General features: G+C 36.7%; 1 protein-coding gene across 1 annotated transcript in view; it reads left to right on the top strand.

The window, feature by feature from the left end:
* The window catches only part of KIF6 (kinesin family member 6), a 379,056-nt gene that overhangs the window by 108,412 nt on the left and 247,204 nt on the right, over positions 1–23,440 (top strand). The window contains exon 6 of the mRNA XM_065885960.1: positions 9,172–9,301. Coding sequence (XP_065742032.1) covers positions 9,172–9,301 — 130 coding nt within the window. The remainder of the gene's footprint in view (positions 1–9,171; positions 9,302–23,440) is intronic.

Genomic DNA, 23,440 nt, shown 5'->3' with positions numbered 1-23,440 from the left:
AGAATGAAATTAGAACACTCAGTAACAGCATACACAAAAATAAACTCAAAATGGATTAGAGACCTAAATGTAAGACTGGACACTGTAAAACTCTTAGAGGAAAACATAGGAAGAACACTCTTTGACATAAATCACAGCAAGATATTTTTTGATCCACCTCCTAGAATAATGGAAATAAAAACAAGAATAAACAAATGGGACCTAATGAAACTTCAAAGCTTTTGCACAGCAAAGGAAATCATAAACAAGAAGAAAAGACAACCCTCAGAATGGGAGAAAATATTTGCAAATGAATCATCAGACAAAGCATTAATCTCCAAAATATACAAGCAGCTCATGCAGCTCGATATCAAAAAATCAAACAACGCAATCCAAAAATGGGCAGAAGATCTAAATAGACATTTCTCCAAAGAAGACATACAGATTGCCAACAAACACATGAAAGGATGCTCAACATCACTAATCATTAGAGAAATGCAAATGAAAACTACAATGAGGTATCACTTCACACCAGTCAGAATGGCCATCATCAGAAAATCTACAAATAATAAATGCTGGAGAAGGTGTGGAGAAAAGGGAACCCTCTTGCACTGTTGGTGGGATGTAAATTGATACAGCCACTATGGAGAACAGTATGGAGGTTCCTTAAAGAACTAAAAATAGAATTACCATATGACCCAGCAATCCCACTACTGGACATATACCCAGAGAAAACCATAATTCAAAAAGACACATGCACCCCAATGTTCATTGCAGCACTATTTACAATGGCCAGGTCATGGAAGCAACCTAAATGCCCATCAACAGACTAATGGATAAAGAAGATGTGGTACATATATACAATGGAATGTTACTCAGCCATAAAAAGGAACGAAATTGGGTCACCTGTAGAGACGTGGATGCATCTAGAGACTATCATACAGAGTAAGTAAGTCAGAAGGAGAAAAACAAATATCATATATTAACGCATATATGGGGATCCTAGAAAATGGTACAGATGAACCAGTTTGCACAGCAGAAATTGAGGCAGCGACGTAGAGAACAAACGTGTGGACACCAAGGGGGGAAAGTGGCGGGAAGTGGGGGTTGTGGTGTGATGAGTTGGGAGACTCGTATTGACATGTATACACTGATGTGTATAAAATGGATGACTAATAAGAAAAAATAAATAAAAAATAAACATAAAAATAGAAATAATAATGGTAATATTTAGTAGAGGATATTTGCCAATTGAAAAGAAAGAAGTTAATGTGGAAAACAAGACAAGAATTCATCACAACAAGCGCTCAGTATATTTTGCGCCTTTGAGGATTAAGAGGTACAAACTACTACATACAAAATAAATAAGCTACAAGGATATATTGTGTAGCACAGGGACTATAGCCAATATTTTATAATAACTTTAAATGGAGTATAAGTATAAAGATAATGAATCACTATTTTGTACACCTGAAACTAATATACTCTTGTAAATCAACTATACTTCAATTTAAAAAAAAGAAGAATTTACAGCTTTCAGTTTGGACCTGTTTTTCTTTCTTTTTTTCATGATGAAGTATTTAGTTTTAGGTTCACGACAAAATTGAGAGGAAGGTACAGGGATTTCCCATATACTCCCTACCCCCACACATGCATAACCTTTCCCATTATCAACATCACTCACCAAAATGACACGTTTGTTACAAAGAATGAACGTACATTGACACATCAAAATCACCCAAAGTCCGTAGTTTACCATAGGTTTCACTCTTGGTGGTGTACATTCCAGAGGTTTGGACAAATGTATAATGACTTATATTCATCATGATAGTATAAAGAGTATTTTCACTGACTTAAAAATCCTCTGTATTCTGCCTAGTCATCACTACCCCTACCTCCACCCCTGGTGACCACTGATCTTTTTATTATCTCCATAGTTTTGCCTTTTCCAGAATGTCATATAATTGGAATCATACAGTATGTAGCTCTTTCAGACTGGCTTCTTTCACTTAGTGATATGCAGTTAAGCCTCCTTCATGTTTTTTCATGTCTTGTTAGTTTATTTCTTTTTAGCACTGAATAATATTCCACTGTCTGTATGTAACAAAGTTTATCTATCCATTCACGTACTGAAGGGCATCTTGGTTGCTTCCAAGTTTTTGGCAGTTATGAATAAAGCCTCGATAAATATCTATGTGTAGGTTTTTGTGTGAACATAAGTTTTCAGCCTCTTTGGGTAAATACCAAGGACCATGAATGCTAGATGATATGGGAGGAATATATTTAGTTTTGTGAGAAACTACCAAACTATAGTGACTGTACCATTTTTGCATTCCCACCAGCAATGAATGAGAGTTCTTGTTGCTCCACATCCCAGCATTTGATGTTGTCAATGTTCCAGATTTTGGCCATTCTAATAAGTGTGTAGGGGTATCTCATTATTGTTTTAATTTCCATTTTCCTGATGACATATGACATGGATCATCTTTTCGTATGCTTATTTACCATCTGTATATCTTCTTTGAGATCCTGTTAAGGTTTTTGGCCCAGTTTTTAATTGGGTTGTTTGTTTTCTTATTGTTGAGCTTTAAGAGTTCTTTGTATATTTTGGATAACAGTCCTTTGCCAGATGTGTCTTTTGAAAATGTTTTCTCCCAGTCTGTGGCCTATCTTCTAATTCTTTAGACATTGTCTATTAATTTTAATGAAGTCCAGCTTATCAATTATTTCCTTCATGGATCATGTCTTTGATGTCATATCCAAAAAGGCATCATCACACCCAGGGCCATCTAGGTTTTCTCCTATGTTATCTTCTAGGAGTTTTATAGTTTTGCATTTTACATTTAGGTCTGTGATCCATTTTGAGTTAATTTTTATGAGTGGTGCAAAGTCTGTGTCTAGATTCATTTTTTTTTTGCATGTGGATGTCCAGTTGTTCTAGAACCATTTGTTGAAGAGACTGTCTTTGCTCCATTGTACCGCTTTGGTTTCTTTGTGAAAGATCAGCTGACTATAGTTATGTGAGTCTATTTCTGGACTCTGTGTTCCATTCCACTGATCAATTTATCTATGCATTCATCAATACCACACTGTCTTGATTGCTGTGGCTTTATAGTAAGTCTTGAAGTTGGGTAGTGTTGGTCCTCCTACTTTGTTCTTCTCCTTCAATTTTGTTTTTGCTCTTCTGGGTCTTTTGCCTCTCCATATAAACATTAGAATAATTTTGTCAATATCCACAAAATAATGTGCTGGGATTTTGATTGGGATTGCGTTGTATTTATAGATCAAGTTGGGAAGAACTGACATCTGGACAATATTGAGTCTCCTTCTCCACGAACATGGAATATCTCACCATTTATTTAGTTCTTTGATTTCTTTCGTCAGAGTTTTGTAGTTTTCTCATATAGATATTGTGCATATTTTGTTAGACTTATATCTAAATATTTCATTTTTAGGTGCTAAGGTAGATGGTTTTGTGTTTTTAATTTCAAATTCCACTTGTTCATTGCTAGTATACAAAAAAGCAGTTGACTTCTGTATATTAACTTTGTATCCTGCAGTGTTACTCTAATCACCTATTAGTTCCAGGAGTTGTTTGTCAGTTCTTTCAGGTTTTCTGCATAGATTGTCACGTCATCTGTGAACAAAGACATCTTTATGTCTTTTTTGCCAATCTGTATACCTTTTATTTTTTTTCTTGCATTACTGCATTAACAAGGACTTCCAGTATAATGTTGAAAAGGAGCGGTGAGAGGGGATATCTTTACCTTGTATCTGATCTTACTAAGAAAACTTTGAGTTTCTCACCATTAGCTATCATGTTAGCTGTAGGTTTTTTTGTAGATAGTCTTTATCAAGTTGAGAAAGATCCCCTCTATTCCTAATTTACTGAGAGTTTTTATCATGAATTGGTATTGGTTTTTATCAAATACTTGTTCAGCATCTATTAATATGATCATGTGATTTTTCTTTTTCAGTCTGTTGATGTGATGGATTATATTGACTGATGTTTGAATGTTGAACCAGCCTTGTATACCTGAGATAATCCCACTTGGTCATGGTATATAATTATTTTTCTACATTGTTGGATTTGATCTGCTAATACTTTACTGAGGATTTTTGCATCTATGTTCATGAGAGAACATAGATTTTCTTTTCGTTATGTCTTTGGTTTTGGTATAAGGGTAATGCTGTCCTCACAGAATGAGTTAGGAAGTATTTCCTCTGCTTCTCTCTCCTGAATGAGATTGTAGATAAGTGGTATAATCTCTTCTTTAAATATTTAGTAGAGAACCTGGTGTTTTTAGTAGGTTAAATGAAATAACTCAATCTAAAGTGTCATGTGATTGGCTATATTTTTCATTATCAGTAAGAAGATATAATATTAGATAAAACAAGAAAGAAAAGATATCTTTTTCAAGTTACTAGAAAGAGTTTTCAGAATATCTCAATAGTGATCTTGAGAGAAAGTATCCATTACTTTTAGCGCATTCTGTCTAGGTTAAGACCAACACAAAAATTTATTGCAGGTTCATAAAACTTTCTTAAGTGATATGTTTCAACTATTATATTTTATAACAGAAGAAATCTTTTAGATTTTTAATCAATCTAAAGAAGAAGGGCTCCCCTTACACTCTTTTAAAAATGTACATCTTCCCCCAAATCTACCCTGTAGAGAGTTTCTGAAAATGTGTTGGGGTGGGGGGAAAAAGGAAGTTGGAAAATGATGAATTAGGTAATATTCTCTTTATTGGAATGAATGGTGCAGCTCTGTATACAATATGTGAGATTATTCAGTTATTTAGAAGAGCCTGATGGACACCCTTCCATTTTCATGAGGGCTGCCTGCTACGGATATTTTTCTGAGTCAAGGTAACTAGACTGAGCTACCTCTCATCTTTATGGTACCTTCATGTGATTATTAAAAGGCAACCCTGCCACCTGTTGAAAAATTGTTGTAATATGCTGGTTTTGTTGGAAGACACTTTACTGCCCCCTGACAGACATAAGTCATAATAAATCTACAGACTCATGTGAATTGCACCATCTTGAACATGGTGCCGTTGTTCAGTGCCTGGCCGGCACCATCACACGGGGCACTCGCAAGTAGAAAAAAATAACAGAACTCACCATAGCAATATTTGTCTATAACATGAAAATGAGAAACCAGATTCACTGTAGTGACTCCTGGAAAGTCCCTGTTCAGCAAGTTGGTGGTATTGGAATGTTGTGGAGATGGGATGTAGGGTGGGGAGGGTTCTTTCATTGATGGCTTCCATTATTGGCAACAAGAGCTTGGCCATTGCTCTTTATATGTCTTCCAGTCAGTTAGAAAGCCTGAAAATTCCAACTACTTAGCCAAATGGAAAAGAGTCTCTGTTTACAGAGAAAACACAAAGCTTGCTTCTTCTCCATCATTGAGTAGGCTGAGTATACTTAGCAGAACTTTTCCACTTAGGGGTCCAAGTTAAGGCTATCAGTGGCTTTTTGCTTGAAATCTAAACATTTTAGAAACATTTTGTAGAGAAAACTATTCACAGGCCCTTTCAAAGAGGAATCAAATAAATAGTTTGGGGGGTTTCCATCTTGGAATTAAGATGTTTATTTAAGAAACTCCAATAAAGCCCTCTTTCAAGCTATGAAAATTATAGTCAGAATCGAGTGGTAGACTGAGGATTCAGGAAATAGCTGTTGATTTGTTAGAGAGCTGAGGGCATGGGGAGTGGCAGGGGGGTGGGGAAGGGCCAGGAAAGGAAGCAGCTCGAAGAGAAACTTCTGCTAATGATTCTTATTTCCTCCAACTTTGAAAAGCTTTCCACCAGCAGCAGAGTTTAAAGCATTCTCACTCCTAGATTAGTCGACCTAGTCAAGAGGTAGTACCCAGCTCAGGCTGTACTTCTCTGAGTAAAGGCAAGAGAGTGGGTGGGAGTGACAAATTGGTTGGGAGGCTTAAGTGCAAAAGGGATTTTCAATGAGGGCAGGCAGGGCAATAAGGGAAGGTCCAAAGCCTCATGCCCAAGGGATTGGGCAGAAACCAGGAAAGAATCTGAGGAGAAGAACTGGCAAGAGAGACCCTGTTTGGAGACAGTTGCACTGAAGAAGATTCCAGAAAGATGCCAGAGGTGGAGTCTTTTTATTAAAGCGTGCCCAACAGATGAGCCCAAAGCAGGGAGAGAACCATGAAAGAAGCCAAAGTAAACTGGACACCAACCTGTCTTTTTATTTACTTTTCAAAACCTCCACGGGCAAGAAGTCAGAAAGTAGTGAGGAAAACAGTATCAGAAAAGTGCCAGAGAAATGCCTGGTGATGAGTTACAGGGTTACAAAAGATGGCTGAGAGTTCTATACAGAAAAACTGGAAGCATGTGCAAATTGTATTGTGATCAAAGTGACAAAGCTGGACGAGCACCCGGAAGTAAATATAGAAGTGTAATAGTTCTGAGGTAGGTCCATTGCAAATCAAAGGCTCTGAATGATTTAGAAGGAAAAGAGTAGCCTAGCCGAATGCTGTTGATGACATTTCGCGCTTTCTACCTTATGCTTCTAACTATTCTTTGTAAATATAATCCTAAATCAGTGACCCATTTAGGTTGTCTAATAAATGAACACTTTTAGAGTTCCATACTTGCTTGTTTTCTGCATTCATTTCAGTGAAGTAGTGGTGAGATTATTTATGATATATCATTTAGGTTTTGTTTTGATTTAGCAATGATATAAACCCTATGGATATTTAGGAATATCCATAATCCCCAGTTGAGCTTTAGTTATTGTTGTGGTTAATGGGTGGCTTAGTTTACCTATCAGCTGCATGGTCAGGGAAGTAGAAAAGAAACCTCCCATGGAAGGACAAGCCTTTTAAAATTCACAGGGACCTTGCCTATTAGTAGATATGGCCCAAAGTGACTTCAGCTCCAACCAGTAAAATGAGTAACTCTCCCCTTTGGGCTTGGGGTGGAGCTGGGTGGAGAGTAAAGATAAAGAAATCAGAAACCTCCTCCCCCTGTGTGCACCTTGTGTGGTCGTTAAAGACGAAGTCAATGGCTCTCAACCTTGGCTGCACCCTAGAATCACCTGGAGCCTTTACAGATTCTGATACCCAGTCCGCGCCCCAGAACAGTCAAATCTGAACCTCTTAGGAGGACACCTGGGACCGGTGTGTTGCTTTAAGTTCTGCAGGCTATTCCTGTGTGCAGCCAGGGTTACAACTGGATTACAGAAGACAGTGCAGACCCCTGGCATACTTTTGGTGCCCAGTGAATGTGAGCATCCTCGTCTTTGAATTGTTTCCCGCTCCCCCACCTCTCCCTTTTCTCAACTTGCACAGGTTGGTTTTGTATCAGACTTGGTCTTGCAACATGTACCACAGGTGACTTTGCCTCAGAGTTGGAGAATTTGTTTTCTTCCTCCCGTTGAAAAAGACAGAACTCTCTTCTTTTCTCACTTCTAATATACTGTCTCATCACTTATTTCATGCTTTCAGCTTCCTTCCAATATTACTTAACTTCTTTTTACCTTTAAGACCTAGAATCTGTGGATTTAGGAAGAATTCTAATTTCTGTGTCCTTAGGGATTGAATTTAGGCAAACCTTCTCGAGCATATCAGAAGGATCAGGGTGGAAGCAAAGCTTAAGGAATAAAGGGGGTTCCTAAAAATGGAGCACAATTCATCTATTTCAGTTAAAAATGCCTTAATGTTTTCTAAGCATTTTTTAACTCAAGCATTTTTAAGAAGCTCACTTATGAGTCTTGTTGAAAAATAAATAAAATATACTTGTTTTCATTAAGGGAAGAGATCTTTTTCCATCTTAGGTGGTATTGTTGAAGGAGACAGAAAGGAGTCCAAAACTTGGCAACAGGCTAGATTATTAGTGACATATTGGTCACAGAGGTGCTGGTAGAGCTACATTTTCTTCCTGCAATTAGTATTTTAAGTGCCCACAAATTACATATGAAAGTCCAGATAACCTCCTTACAAAATGGAAGACTGAAAAATTATGCTCTTTGCAAAATCTTCACTTTTAAGGTTTTATAAATGTGTTTTTGTCAATAGGCAAGTGACACATGTCCACTTGCTAGTTGTACTTTGAAGGGAGAAATAGTACTAAACGATGCCAACCTTTATCTATTATCATCAGTTCCAAATGCTGTAAGCAAGTGCAGATATCTGGAGATACACTTGCAACACTTGTGAATTACAGATTTCCTTTCTTCAACAATTTTTAAGAAAATCAAGAAGGCAAAACTCAAGAGGCACAAGGGAACTCTCTTTAGTAACTTTATTGCTTGAATCTGTAGGCATTTGAAGCAAGACTGTGAGGAGTTTAGCCAAATTGTGTTCATTTTCAGAAAATCCTAAGAGGACTCTAAGGAGAGTACTGACAAGCCAACTCTCGAAACAGGGTTAGAATTCACCTGGGAGGAAGTGGTGTTGGCACCAGGATGCCCACTGAGGCAGTTGTAATAGATGAATGTAATTCCAGACCTAAAGCTCTTACTGTAAGGATTCAGTGGAAGGAAAAGTGATGTTGTAAATGAAAAAAGTCAAGAAACACATCTGATGGACATAAAAATAATAATTACAAACTAAAATTTTATTACAAGACTTCTTGATTATTTTAAATTCACCTTGATAAGAAAACTAGATAAGGGAACAACTCCTAGTGGGGTAACAGATGCCTCAATTTTCATCATGTTTAAATTGATGAGCTAACCAGTTTGAAATGTCATGTAAATTGAAAATGACATGAAATTGAACAAAAGGGAAAAATCGGAAGGGGGAAAAATCAGAAGGAGAAAAAATTGTGCATTACCTATGTAAGAAACTGAATTATGACATAGAAAAATACTGTATAGCCAAGTTTCCTGATACAGGTAGAAGGTTAACTATTTGCATTTTTAATTCAATAAGAATATGTATTTTAAGATGCTTTGGGATTCTGATAATTACCAAGACAGATGGCTTTAAATCAGGAGCTTGTAATATACTTTTCAGCCCCAAAGCTATTTGGTAGTACTGTCAAGGGAATGTCAGTGTTTGATGCTAATCCAGTACTGTCTGGTGTCTTGTGTACTATTGGATTTTATAAATTCAAGACATCGTACATACAGCTTTTAAAAAAGAAACCTGTAAGAAAGACTTGAAGTTCTTTTCATTCTCAAAGTGCCTTGTGTTGTTGCTTCCCATTTCCCTAGGAAAGTGACAATATTGGAGGACCCTGATCAGAATATCCACCTGAAAAACTTGTCTCTTCATCTGGCAACCACAGAGGAAGAGGCTCTGAATCTGCTTTTCTTAGGAGACACCAACAGAATGATTGCAGAGGTAATAAGCATTTCTCTGCAAGCTGTTTTTTGCACATTATAAGATATAATAGAATTTTAGGGGCAGCAATGACTTTAAAAATAATTTCATCCCAATTTCATGTTAAGAGAAGGAAACCTAGATCCAGAGAATTGAGGAGATTTTCCCAAGGTCTTCCAGCTAGTTAATGAGCAGGGACAAAAATCTAGTCTTTTTTAGTTTTATATTTTTAAATTTTCTACAAATTGATTTGCAGCTAGTCAGTGACAACTCATCAAAAGTCTTAATTATAAGAATTTTTGCTTAAGTTTTGAAACTTAAAATACATAGTTTATTCTTCCTAACCTCCAGTCATCCATGTATTGGCATATGTTTACCTATCCATGTATTTTCATGTATTTAGTGAATTAATATTTGTGAAGAATTTAGAATAATGCATGGAACATAGAAAGTGCTCTATGCATTTGCAGCTATTGTTGGCAGATCCAGGAACACTGCCATGGTATGTAGTATAAGTATGTCTCAGTGCGATATTGGGGATATACTTATACTAAAAACTATTTGTTGTTAATCTGACATTCAAACCTAACTGAGCACCTATATTTTACCTGGGAACCATATTCTGGAGCCAGGATTCTGGAGCCAACTCAGTCTTGGGCCCTAACCTCAACCAGTTACTGATTGGAGATGGAGGGTCACAAAAGTCTCATCCAGCGACACTGCAGTGAAAGGAATTAAGTGGTCTCGGTAGTGGTGGTGGTGATGTGGGAACAGTTCCCCAAGTGAACAGCTTACTGTGATCACGGGCAGTTTTCCTTTTTAAACCACACTCCCCGGGTTCTGTGTTCTACCTTGTCTCTGATGACAAACAATAGGTGAGGACAGTAAGCTGGGAGGAGAAGTAGTCTGAGAAAGTCTCCCTCAAGTGACTTCTTTTCTGCCCCATTTTCACCCTCTGGAATGCACCACCTTAAATACAAGATAGACAAATGGAAAGAAAAGTCAGGTAGTGAAAGCATGGTGTTGACATCTGTTATTGTGTTGGCACCTTAGTTTTGTTGTTGTTGTTTTACTAGGTCTGCATCAGTACTCTTCAATGGACTAACTTAAATAAGTTGAGCTTAGGTGCCACATATAATATGGATTTGAGGACCCTTAACTTATTATTTTTATTTAAAGAGAGCGGTACATAGTTTTTAATTTCAGAATATCTTCTTTTGTTTACAATGTTTTGCATTTGTGTATTGCTTCAACATTTTGTCCATGCGATCATCCGTGATGCTCTTCTCACAATAATTGAAGAGAATGGAATAAAGGCAGATTAAGAATTAGGGAGTGTAATAATGAAAAATTTAACATGCCCCACTAAAAATCCTCCTCCATACACAGTTTAATAAACATCAAACGGAGCGGGACAAACTAGAGATGGGTCCTGCCCACCAGAGGAATATGAAAAAGGTAGATCCATTAATGCTGCTGGAAAACACGGGGAAGCTTGTCCCTGCCTCACTGCTGACCTTCTTCCTGAGGTGACACATCCCTAGAGGACTCCAGGCCTCATCCTCACAATTACATCCCCTCATCTTTAATGTGTCAGGGAGGGCTCCTGGCCCTGGTTCACTATGACCTCTATTAGCTAAAAACCTTGGCCATTTGCTATTTTAAAGTTACGCCTTAACTTTAGCCAACTGCATCTTTTCAGACTATTGTAAAGTCTTGAGGACCTTAAGCTTCTTTGTACAAGCTTATCTATCATGTCCTATCACCTCACAAAGTTCCAAAAGTCTTTTCCTATTATTTACTGTTGAGTGTTTAACAATAGTATAAATAGCTGAAACATGAAGAAGTCCAATTCTAACAATGTTGGTTATGCATTACCTTAAAAATGTATTCACTTTTTTCCTGTGTGAAGCCTGATTTCTTTTAAACCAAATCTAATAGGTTTTGGATGTTTCTGTGCTTGGCTTTTATTTTTGTCTTTGGGAATAGCTACCATGTTATATCAAGAACCTGCTCAATAGAGTTGGCATTGTTGTAGATGCTTTATATATGTATATATTATTTCTGATTCTTATTTTATAGATGGAAGCTAAGGCTCAAAGAGTTAGACTACTTGCCCAAGGTCACACAACTAGTAGGTGGCAGAGCCAGGGTTCAGCTCCAAGTCCGACCGTTTCAGAAGCTTATGTTCTTTCCTTACACCACAGTTCACAAGTTCAATAATCAAATTGACATATGTCAGATTTTTCAAGTGAGGATACATTTCTGAATTATTTTAAAAATATAGCAAGTATGTAGCACTTCAGTTTATCTCTTGAATTCATTGAAAGCAAATACATAAAAATATAAATGAAGAGTAACTGTCAATCCCTGGAAATACTTTAATATTCAGTCTCCAGAGAGGCATGTTTTAGATTACAACCAAGCTGTCAGAGTATAATTTGTCAGCACAGAATGAGCTTACCAGGATAAAAAGAACACACTAATCATTTTTTTTAAAAGGCGAGGTTCCCAATTTCCCATTTACATAGAGAAATCCAGAAGTTGGCATGGTAACCAGAAAACATTTGCAAAACAAAGTCTAAATATGGGGACCTAAAGTGAAGAGCTCTTCCCTTTTAAGTTCTCTACTTATAGCCAGCATTTTAAGGAAAAGTTATTAAAAATAGCTTTATCCTCTTCTTATTTTTAGAACTCACTCTTAAATAATTCCTGTAATCCTACCAATGTTTTGAATAAAACGTGGTTATGTCCTTAGGGTAAATTTTTTCAAAAGTTGATTTGCTGTACCAAAGAGAATAGATATTGTGAAAGCTGAACTGTGTGTGACCCAGTGTCAAAGCCCACCAGTAGCAAGTATAACTTGGTACCTTTTTGTCTTATCATTGAAATGTTGCTCTCAATTAGTTACATCTAATTGAACAAGATATTCTGCACTTGATTGTTAGGTCCTGCACAGTCCCATTGCTGGAACTGTTTGTTCAGCCCTGCCCACGGTCTAGAGCACTCTGTCCCCACGTATGGCCCAAGGATAACTTGTATTAGGATACCCCATGGTAGTCAAAAGACACAGTTTCCTGGATCCCATATCTGATGGATAGATTCAGAATCTGCAGTGGAGCCCAGGAATATGCATTTTAGCATTTTAAATGTGCTCATTCTAAATTTGGGGGCAGTTTGGGTTTTACCATTAAGAAGCTGGTTGAAACCCACTCCCAGAGAAGTATGTGATCAGGTCCATATTCTGTACCCTCACCAACATCACAGGATTTGAAAGTTCTTCCAATTTGGTAGGCAAAAAAAAATTTGTTTTAACTTGCATTTTTGATTACCAAATTATTTTATATCTTTATTTGCCATTTGCATTTCTGTCTTTGTTTATGTGCTCTACTTGTTCTTCTCTTGGAGTGTCAGGGTAGGTCTGGTTGATTTGTTGACTCCATGAGGGCTGGCACTTGGTCTTGTTCACATCTGCCGCACCTAGAAACAAAGACTGATATATAGTAGGAGCTCAGTAAATAATTGTTGAGTGAATGAATAAAGATAACTTTTGCCTTTGTCATATATTTAGCAAACATTTTCCACCATTTTATAAATTTTCTTTTAGTCTTCATTTCTTTTTTTTTTAACATAGTCAATCTTTTTATTTTACGGTTTCTCCTTTGGATGCCATGCTTAGAAGTGCAATAGCTCACTGATGAATAATTCTACTTATTAGAAAGTGTTTTGTTTTGAATTGAAATCTGATGACCAGTTGCATCTACCCCATTGTTCCCATTTTGGCCTGGGACATGGAAGGGGATGGTCATCATCAGGTTGGAGTGGATTTTATCGGAGGTTTCTGGAGCATGGGGATTTCACCTGGATCTTGACAGAAGCTGTACTGAACTAACAAAATCAGATGCTCCCTCTAGGAGCAATCTCCACTGATAAAAGTGCCATTTAACTATTCATTTTAGGGAGTCATAATGTTGCTCAAAGTGAATAATTAGACTAATATGGCCTTCTTTTACAAGCCAATTTGGAGAAGAGAATAGTGTTCAGGGTCCTTTCTACCAAAGCTTCACAGTAGTGTCTGTTGTAGGTTAAATTGTCTCACCCTGTCAAATTCCTGTGTTGAAGCCCTAACCTCTAGTACCTCAGAGTGATCTTATTGAGAGATGGGGTCTTTACCGAGGTGATCAAGTTAAAATGTGGTCATTAGGTTGGGCCCTAATCCAATATGACTGGTAACCTTATAAAACGGGAAAATTTGGAGACGGACTCATATAGAGAGAGTGTGCCAATGAACATGAAAACAGTCATCTACAAGCCAAGGAGAGAGGCCTGGAACAGATCCTTCCCTTATAACCCTCAGAAGGAATAACCAGCCCTGCCAACACCTCCATGTGAGGCTTCTAGCCTTCAGAACTGTAAGATAATAAATTTCTATTGTTTAAGCCACCTAGTTTGTTATACTAGAAAACTAATACAGTGTCCAAATAACCTTGGATGTAATTTCTTGTATGATTGGTATCTGGTGTTGCTCTTGACCTTGATGAATTCAGGAGCGCTAATATGCTATATATAGTATAACATCTGGAAAGACCGTACAGTTCTCAGCTAGCAACTATTGAAAGACAAGACTGTAGTCCTGTTCAACTCTATTCTCTCAGCATCTGGCAACTACATAGTTGGTCAGTCATTAACTAAAAATATTTTTTTGTCGAATTAATGTGAAGCAGAAGACCTGGTGATTTCAGGAGAAAAGACCTGCAATCTCAAACCCAGAATTGGGGGTGATTTTATGGTACACTGTGCCTCTTGGTGAGTACAGAGTGCATCACAGATGACTTTGGCATTTTAAAATTTAATTTGTGGTACTTCAGACCTTTTGGAAGACATCACTTTCTAAATAACCATCCTCCCAACAACATTTACAGGATTTGTAAATTATTTTCCCAGGAACTATTAGAGGTCTTTCTGCCTAATTCTTTGCTTGAAATAAAAAACATACTAAATGTATCTGAGTTGTGCTGATGCGTTTTGTAAGCTCTCAGACTTTGCACTCTTGTCAAACTTTTGGAGTGAGTTGTGTGACCTTGTAGAAGTCAAAGACAATTGGGAGACAGGCTGTGAGTGGAGTGAGTAGGTTTGTACAGTTACTGAAACAGCTGTCGCTGGACACGTTGTCTAATAACACGAGGACAGCACGGGAAGGAAGGAGCAGCTTGACTGTGTGATTGTGTTTGTTAACAGCTCTCTAAGCCTCAATCTCCTTGTGTAGTGTGTGTGGGAAACAAAAGGATTTGGGCTGCAATTAGTGTTCCAGAATCATATTCCATCACACCATTAGAGAGACACTAAATAACACATCCTCACAGATTTTTGTTGGAAAGATATATTAGTTGTATATAATTAGCAAGTATACACCAAGATTTGTGAGCCTGAGAAGGGCAAAATATTTAACAGGGAAAATCCATTTCACACTGCTCTTATTATAATGAGAATAACATCTTTTATCATTAGGTCCCAATAGGCAGCTAGAAGCCTTAGCAAAAGATGTGTTGACAATTCTAAATTTTCTTATCTACTGTATATATGTTAGTAGGTATAGAAAGAAGGGAACTTAAATTTTGAGCACTTAATATATCCCAAGCATTTTTCTCCCTCTTTTTTATATTTTATATATGAGAAATACAGAGTCTTTCTTAACTAGTGATTCTGTCTTATAATATAGTTTGCATTCTGCTCTCATCTAACCTGATTAGTGGTATTGCATGAACCGTAAGTTTCAAGTCTAAAACGTTTATTAAAATAAATGAAGTGGTACGGTGCAGCCATTAATAGAATATTAAAATGTACTCACTCCATATACATAATTAGAGAAACACAATCTTCTTGGCTGTAAAAATTTAGCTCCTGAGTTTCTTCTGACCTTTAAAATTCTGATTTCTGATTAAATAGCAGAAGAAAGTAATTTTTACTCTACTCCCTGTTACTGAAATTCACCACCAACAACAACAAAAAATGAAAAATAGAAGGGAAAAAGCCATCTTCAGTGAAATAAGGAAATAACCATAACCTCAAACCGTGAGGAAATCTGCCAAATACTATGAAATTTGAATTACGGTGAGGGAGGTTGCTGAGAGCCAACACATATATCCTCCAACCTCAGGCAGGATACAGTTTCTCCTTAAAGAAAGTGTCACAATTCTTAAATGCAAATCCATTGGTCTTCTGGTTAGGGTGGTGAGATCTAAGAAAACAGACAAGTACGATAGGGCAATATTATTTAGATATTCATTCTACACTATAGAAGGTGAGTCTAAAGAAGAAACCTTAAAGACAGGCCATTTTTATGGTCAGTGGTCTAGGCTTATGGCCAAGAAAGATGGCCTTTGGTGAGTGGGATTCAGGGAGTTTGTGACTTAAGGGGTTTTGCCATCCCAGACCTTTTAGTGCAAAAATTTGAGGAAAGTATGTGCTCTTAAGGCTAAGAATGAAATATGTGCAGAGTAAAGGTACTCAGGACACAAACTGAATTTGAATATTCCCTTACCCATCTCCCAGACTACTCTCTAGGAAAGAGATGCACATGCTCAAAGATAAAATTATCAAAAGGAAAATACTAAAGATCTTTCCATGTATATGGAGTGTGGAGGGAAAAGCAACATACATTTGAAGACTCCTTACATTAGGAAGCAAGACAGTATACTTCAGAATCTTAAATATGTTACCTAAAAGCAATATTTGTTTTTAAAAATAGCTAAAAAATATAGAAAGTTTCAAAGAAAAGATTACAAGACAAGAAGATAAAAGCAAGCTTGAAGAACTCAGAAATGAAAGAGAAGAAGAAAGCCATTATAGTGATGAAAGTGCCATTAAGAAACGAAAGAGAAAGAAGGAGAAAAGGAGGAGGAGAAGGAAGACAAGGAAGAAGAAGAGGAGGAAATGTGGCTGAAAAATAACTAAGGATATTTAAAATAATGAGAGAAAATGATACCTAGAAAGAGAGCCAAAGGAGAAACCAATTTTGAGTAATTAGAAATCCTGAAGAAGAGTGAGGGGAACAGAAAAAACATGGATAGAGAGTGAGAGAGAGAGAGAGAGAGAGAAGTTTCCTGAAATCTGGCATTACTTGAATCTGCAGATGAAAAGGTCATGCTGTGTCTAAGAAAAAATGGAGAAAGCTCAACTCCAAGATAAAATCTATTGAAGTTACTAATTTCCAAAGCTAAATAAAGAAGCTTATGGACATCCAGTCTGAAAAATGCAAGCCAACTCTGAGTGAAGATTTTAAAAAGTTTGCTCTTGGACTTTTCCTTAGCAATATTCAGTGCCAGAAGACAGTGGAACAAGTTCTGAAGCAAGGATATTGTGTCCCAATAATTTTATACCCAGCCAAATTTTCAAGTTTTCCTTTAAAAACAAAAACATCAGACAAGTATTTTTAAGCATGTGTGAATCCTGGAAGAAAATGAACCAAGGGATCGTTTTTAAAAATTGCTTGACAATCAAGGCTAACCAACTAAGAGAGAAATCAAATTAACGAATGTGAGAACCCAGAAGCATTACAAAAGGACTGGTGAGAAACATTGAGTTTATTTAAATGTAGACATAAAACTAAACAACTGTGTAAGTAAATATTATAAACCTTGAAAATATAAATAATAATAGATATAACACAAATTTGGAGTTAGAAAGTAGAGGAGGAGTGGTGTTATAAGTGAGCTAATTTCCTTATATTTCAAAGCAAGAAAGGAGTAGATACTGTCTAAATGTCAACCATGTAGTTAAAATCATGATGACCCAAGTCCTTTAATTCCATGAGTTTTCCTTAATTCTAAAGAGATACTTTTAGAGAAAAGATATACATCTCTTACCATGAAAAAACATTTATCTGAAGCTCACCAATCCCTTCAGTTTTATTTATTTTTCTATTAAATTCAAATAAGATTTAATTTAGTCATTTTCAATTAAGAATAGTATGTGTAGTATGCTTTTGTTTTGGTAAAGTACTTGTATATGTTCTTCTATATTAAAGGTATCTAAACACAATTTTTATCAAACATTAACATTGTTATTTTGGGGAGATTTTCACTTTCATCTTTGCTCTTTTTTGTGTTGTTTGGATTTTTAAAATAAAAAGTGTGGTAGGGATTACCAGCACTTACCAAAACTTCTGTTTATTTCTTCTAGCACATGCTTCCTTGAAGTTAAGGGAGTTCACTTGCTGTAGCCAGTGCAATCTGAGTGAAAGTAGCATGTTACTTTTGTTTCAAAGCCTTTGAGAACGAGTATAAAGTTCTCCTTAATCTCCTTCCCTTTTGTGGCAAACCCTGAAGCTTTATGTTGTGGAGGTGGTCTTAGAAGATGGCAGCACCCCCATCAGCTTTGCTGGTGTCAAGTATGTGGAGCAGAGCCACCATTTAACAACACTGGAGAAATAATATGAGCAACAAAGAAATCTTTGTGATTTTTAAGCCTCTGAGATTATGGTGCTATTTGTTCATTTGCTACCATAATATAACTTGATCTATCTTGATAAATGTGCATCATTTTTACAAAATACTAACTCATTATTCTTCATAAAATTCAAATATAGCATGGCTTTTTTAGTAAGAAAACAATGTTTATGTTAGTATTATATATATCATCTATTTTCCAAATGGGTTTGAAGCAGCTTACAATATTAAAACACATATAAACCTGGACCAAAAAAAATGTCAAAGAGGAAAAAAAAATTTGAAGGTAAACTTGATTTAAAAGAAGATAGATGGATATGATAGACAACTGGAATGAGTTAATTATTGCCATTAAGGACAAAATTTAGCTATGATTCTTCAGGCAGACAAGTAAAAACAAGGGCATCGTTTTGACATTTTTGGTTATATAGTTTTCATTGTTCAGAGAGCAAATTTACGGGTATTGAATTGCAGGCAGATTGTATCCATACTTGTTTAAAGGGTCTTGTGTGGCAAAATGGGCAGTGTCTTGCCTGTAACTTTGAAAGAAATACAAAGACTTTATACTTCTGTCAGTCTTGTATAACATCTGAGAGCTTTATGCTAAATTGCTGTGTATTTAATTGAGTGTATCAGTCAGGATCTAACAAGGAAAACAAGCTACTCTGTATTTAAAACAGGAGAAATCAGTGCAGATAGTTTTGTTTCATGGATGACGGAAGAATCTGAGAAGCCAAACAGGGGATGGTAATACAACTCGTAGAGATGACCAACAACAGGAAGCTATGACAATCTATAGGCAGGTCTCAGCGGGTAGGAGGCATTGGCAGGAGAGTGGAAGGCATGAGGAAGGGAAAAGCCAGAGTATCTCTCCCCTTCCCTGACTTTCCAGCTGGATGCCAGCTAAAAGGGGTCTTGGGGAAATGCTGCCTTTAGGACTCTGCATCTCTGTGATGTAGAGCAAAGTAGAGGAAAGGGAAGGAATTGATCAGAGGGCAAAGAGGCATAGATTAGCCCCTGAGTAAAACCATTTCTGTAAGAAATAGGGTTAATAATTCAGATAGATTGCTTTTGGCTTATCTTCAATCAGGAATACACATGAGGGAAATGGCAGGAAGTCAGTTTGGGCTATAAGAAGTCAATGTTAAGAAGAAGCTATTCTTCTAGCATTTCTTGTTGATAGATACTTTCATTTTTTTGGCAGGCTGACTTTTGCACTAGTCCTTGTATTGGTTTCAGACTAGGAGGGAGGAGACAGGGGTCTTATCAACTGCCCAAAACCTTCAACAAGTAATTTGATCACGTTTTGGGCTTGCCATTTGGATTCTTGCCAATTCTAACAGCAAGAGATCTTCATAGCCATAGAGAGAACTGTGGAATCTTCAAAATGTGGAAAAAATATCATTGGACTATAAAATGGCGTGAAATAATGTATGTAATCACCAGACATCTATGCTTCTAGAGTTCTTCCTTCAGCATCTGTACTGTGAGTGACATGGTCCTCAAATCTGTGTCCGATACAGACCTCGATGTCTGAACTCGAACATTGCATTGAGAGCTACCACAATCAATTTGACAGGATAAACTTGTTTCATAAGAGTAAAATTACTCAAATGTATATCTGAGTTCTGCTTTGTGTGTTATCACTACCTGTTTCTAGTTGTCTATACACAGGATAGTAACAGGTATTTTCAGTTTACTTATAATCTCGAGGTATACAGTATGTATAGAAAAAGGTTTTCCCTAAAGACAGTTTAAATGAACTGCTATAAATTCTTGAGAAGATTGTTAGACTTTTTAGCCCCATAATATCATTTTTTCCAGTTATGTGTATGGTCAGACTTGGAAATTGTTAAGCCCGACTGAATTTTAAGAGGAAGAGAAGAGAGAAAAAATGTTAACCTTAATTTAAAAGATGAAAAATGTATATGCTAGACAACAAGAATGCCATTGAGGACCAAATTTAGCTATGATTCCTCTTGCAGTCAAGTAAATAAAAGGTGGGGGAGCATTTGGGATGATATATTTTCCATTGTTAGAGAACAAACCTTTGTCCTGGTGTTGATATGATGATACCCAGTTCAAGGATATTAAACAAGGATGATAATTGAACATAGCTCTAATTAAACATGTAGGTAAAATTCTTCCTCAATTTGCCATGTGCGCTGACTTTATCATGCTTATATTTTTATATAAATGTATTTGATTTGCCACATTTTGGAGAAATGACCCATAGGGAAGCAATCTTCTAAATATTGACATCCAACAGAAGAAGAGCCATTACTAATTCTGGCATTCAATTTTCCTAAAATTTTGAAGTCAGCTAACAGATCTTTGAAGACATGAAAATCAAAAATCCATCAAATTGATTCCAGACTTGTTAGAAGGAATATATAATAAAACAAAATAGGCTATTCTTATCAGAAAGGTGAATCACAATTGCTAAAACATTCTTATCATATGTTTCAGATTGCTCCAAAGCTTACTTTTAAATTAAAAAAAAAAAATTGGTGTGCCTGGTCTGTTTTTCTCTTTTACACAGTTGCTTTGATAATACCCTGGACCTAGAAATCTTGCAACTAGGGAAAATGAGTTTGATTACTTTTCTAAAAGCCAGGTATCTTATAAAAAGAAAAATCAGAAAGGAAAATGAGCAGTTTAGGGTCATTAATTCCAATAGAGGGCTATCAAATTGGGGATATTTTGCTGCTAAAGCAGTATGTTCTGAAACAACTTCAGAAAAGATCAAGACAGGTGTTTATAGGGTCACATGCTAAACCATTAAGTTTGGTCAGGCCTCACTTTTCCAGGCTGAGTTAGAGTACAACAAGTGTGTGGTGGGCCTCCTAACCAACCCATTTGCCATGGGAGGAATTAGATAAGAAATCATTTAACCAGTTGGGGGAGGGTTTAGATAATCCTCAGTTAAGGGTGGATTTTAACCTAAAAGGCTCAGGTATCAGTCTGGGAAACACATGGAGGCTAGTATTTTCAGTCTTCAATTCAGTTAGAGCTAATGATCAAAGGAACAGATCAATTAGGATATCTGGTTAGAAAATGTTATCAAACAAGGAGAATTGGAGTGAAAGCTGAATTCTGGATTCTGTGTCTGCTGCTGTTCTTAGATGGTTTGCTTTAAAAAGTCTCAAGCATGTGTATTATATACTCGTGTTCAACCTAAGAGAGAATTTTCTTCACCTGACCTATTCTAAATTAGGGGAAATTCTTGTTGAGCTATTTCACTGCAAAATAGAGACCTGATTGAAGAAAGAAAGATTTTGGTACATAAGAGTGGAATATAAGCTATAAGATATGACAAGGAAAAAAAAGTATTCAAAGGATCCTAGGAAATCTTAATATGTAATATAAAGAAATTACTTGACTCATTGAAGACTATATTTATTAACTATTTGTAATCATTTTTTGTTTTGTTTTTTTTTGCGGTACGCGGGCCTCTCACTGTTTTGGCCTCTCCCGTTGTGGAGCACAGGCTCCGGACATGCAGGCTTACCAGCCATGGCTCACGGGCCTAGCCGCTCCGCGGCATGTGGGATCTTCCCGGACCGGGGCACGAACCCGTGTTCCCTGCATCGGCAGGCGGACTCTCAACCACTGCGCCACCAGGGAAGCCCTGTAATAATTCTTGAAGTGATTGAAAACATGAGATTAACTAAAAGTAGAAAAATTGTTACAAAAAAACATAATAGTATATTATATAAACACAAAAATCATAATTCACATATCAATTTTTGCCCTTAAATGAAAATTTTCAATCTTGAAAATGGCCACACACCCACAAATCATGAAGAAATAATGAAAAAAGTGAAAATTTTTGTTGATCTACCAATAGGAATATGCGTAACAAAATCATAGAGCATCAGGATTAGTAGTTGTACATCTGCAGATTCCAACAGGAAAGATGAATAAACAGGCTTTTGTAAATGCTTATCACTGTTACCCAATTCTTGTTGCTATACCATTTCTTTTCAAATTTCTCTTTCAGCCTAGGAGTATCTCCTGCTCTGCAGAAAATGATTCTTGTTCAGTGAAAGAGCTTCTTAGGGTGGTAGCCCAGCCAGTGCCACTAAGTGGCTTGAAGGGCTGGTGGAGAAGGAGCTTTAGCCTTCAATACGGACATGTGGTGTTTCCTCGATTTAATGCTATGTTATGTAAAGCTGCAAAAGCAGCTTCAAGTACCACTCCACAAGTACATTGCTACTCCAAGCCCCTTTTAGATAGACAGTTTGAAGCCACCATTGACTGACAAGGTCATTTTTGAAGCACCTTTTATAATCTGCACCACTCTTTACACTGCAAGAAATGGGCTGACCACCAAACACTCAGGTGTAGCCTGGTGGATTCCACCGTCATCCCTCACTACCCTCTGCTGTAAACTGTCCATTACAATGTCACAATTTTTTAAATGATAGACATTTAAAAATCCATTTGGAACAATGGATTTTTCCGGAGTTTGGATATTAATTATCTTCTACTCTATGCACAGATGTTTAAATGGCCTTTCTGAACACAGTAGTTAATGCCAATTGGGAATAGTCCAAGGGAATTCATGAAGATAAATGAATTTTGAGTAGGCTTATTTTGGGAGGAGGAGAAGGGCACACTTTTCCCATAAGACATACTGGCCAATACTTGACCATCAAGAGGACATTCCAGGCAAGAGAAAAGGCAGTTGAAGATGTACAGTGTAGTGGATAATAAGAGCCCTGGAGTCAGGCACAAAGGGTAATTGAAGCCCAAGATAAGTGTAGAGATTGGAGTCAATCTTGCTGTACAAATAATTCTAAGTTTTAGACTCAACTTGTATTGCATGGATTTAAAGAGTTTGCAGTTATAGTCTCTGAATTATTTGGCAATTTTTAGAAATTATGAAGCATGCCATAGAGATTCCAGAAAACTAGAAATGAGCAAGAGTCAACGATTTAACAAACATTTTTGAACACTATTGTGTAATGTTATGCTAGGGTTACAATGATATGTGAGACACCGTCCCTGCCCCCAAGGAGCTCAGAGTCTAGGTGGGAGGAGGTGGGAAGTGGAGAGCCTTTGTAGAGGAGGTAACCTTTCAGATAGGCCTTCAGTGAGAAGTCAGCTTTTGCTGGGCTGGAGCTGAGAAAGAGGAAAACTAACTTTCCTTGACCACAGATTACCAATATGATGAATCTGTAAGGGACCCAGTGAGCCTGGGTTTTAGACTTTTACTCTATAAAAGAAAGTCATTTATTCTCAACTCTGCAAAAGAAGAAAACATTTGGAAAATGACAGGTTAATATTTTTGATACCAAATCCTAAAAAAGAATCTGAAAAACGATTGTTAAATGATTCACTTTAAACTAATTTCATTCACTTTTCTGATAGGGTTATAAAAATTCATAGGTCAAGTGAATTCAAGTTATTTAATAAAGTCTCTCAAAATATCCTTGGGAGATATAAAGAGAAATTGAAAGTATATGAAAGTACTTGGATTGAAGCCAATTAGAAAATACCCATAATTATTACCTAGTGGAGAAGAAAGTACGGGTGTCTTCATGGAATACTATTGTTCTGCCCTACTCCATGTCTTACAAAATTGTTTGGGTGAGGAGATACAGGATAGTTTCATTCGTTGACAGCGCAGAATTGCAAAACAGTCAAAATTCAGAATTATCTCAACAGATAGTAATGTTGGGATAAAAACTAATCAAATGCAGTCATC

This window comes from Phocoena phocoena, chromosome 10, assembly GCF_963924675.1.
Source record: "Phocoena phocoena chromosome 10, mPhoPho1.1, whole genome shotgun sequence".
NCBI lineage: Eukaryota > Metazoa > Chordata > Mammalia > Artiodactyla > Phocoenidae > Phocoena > Phocoena phocoena.
This window is presented reverse-complemented; position numbering and strand designations above follow the sequence as displayed.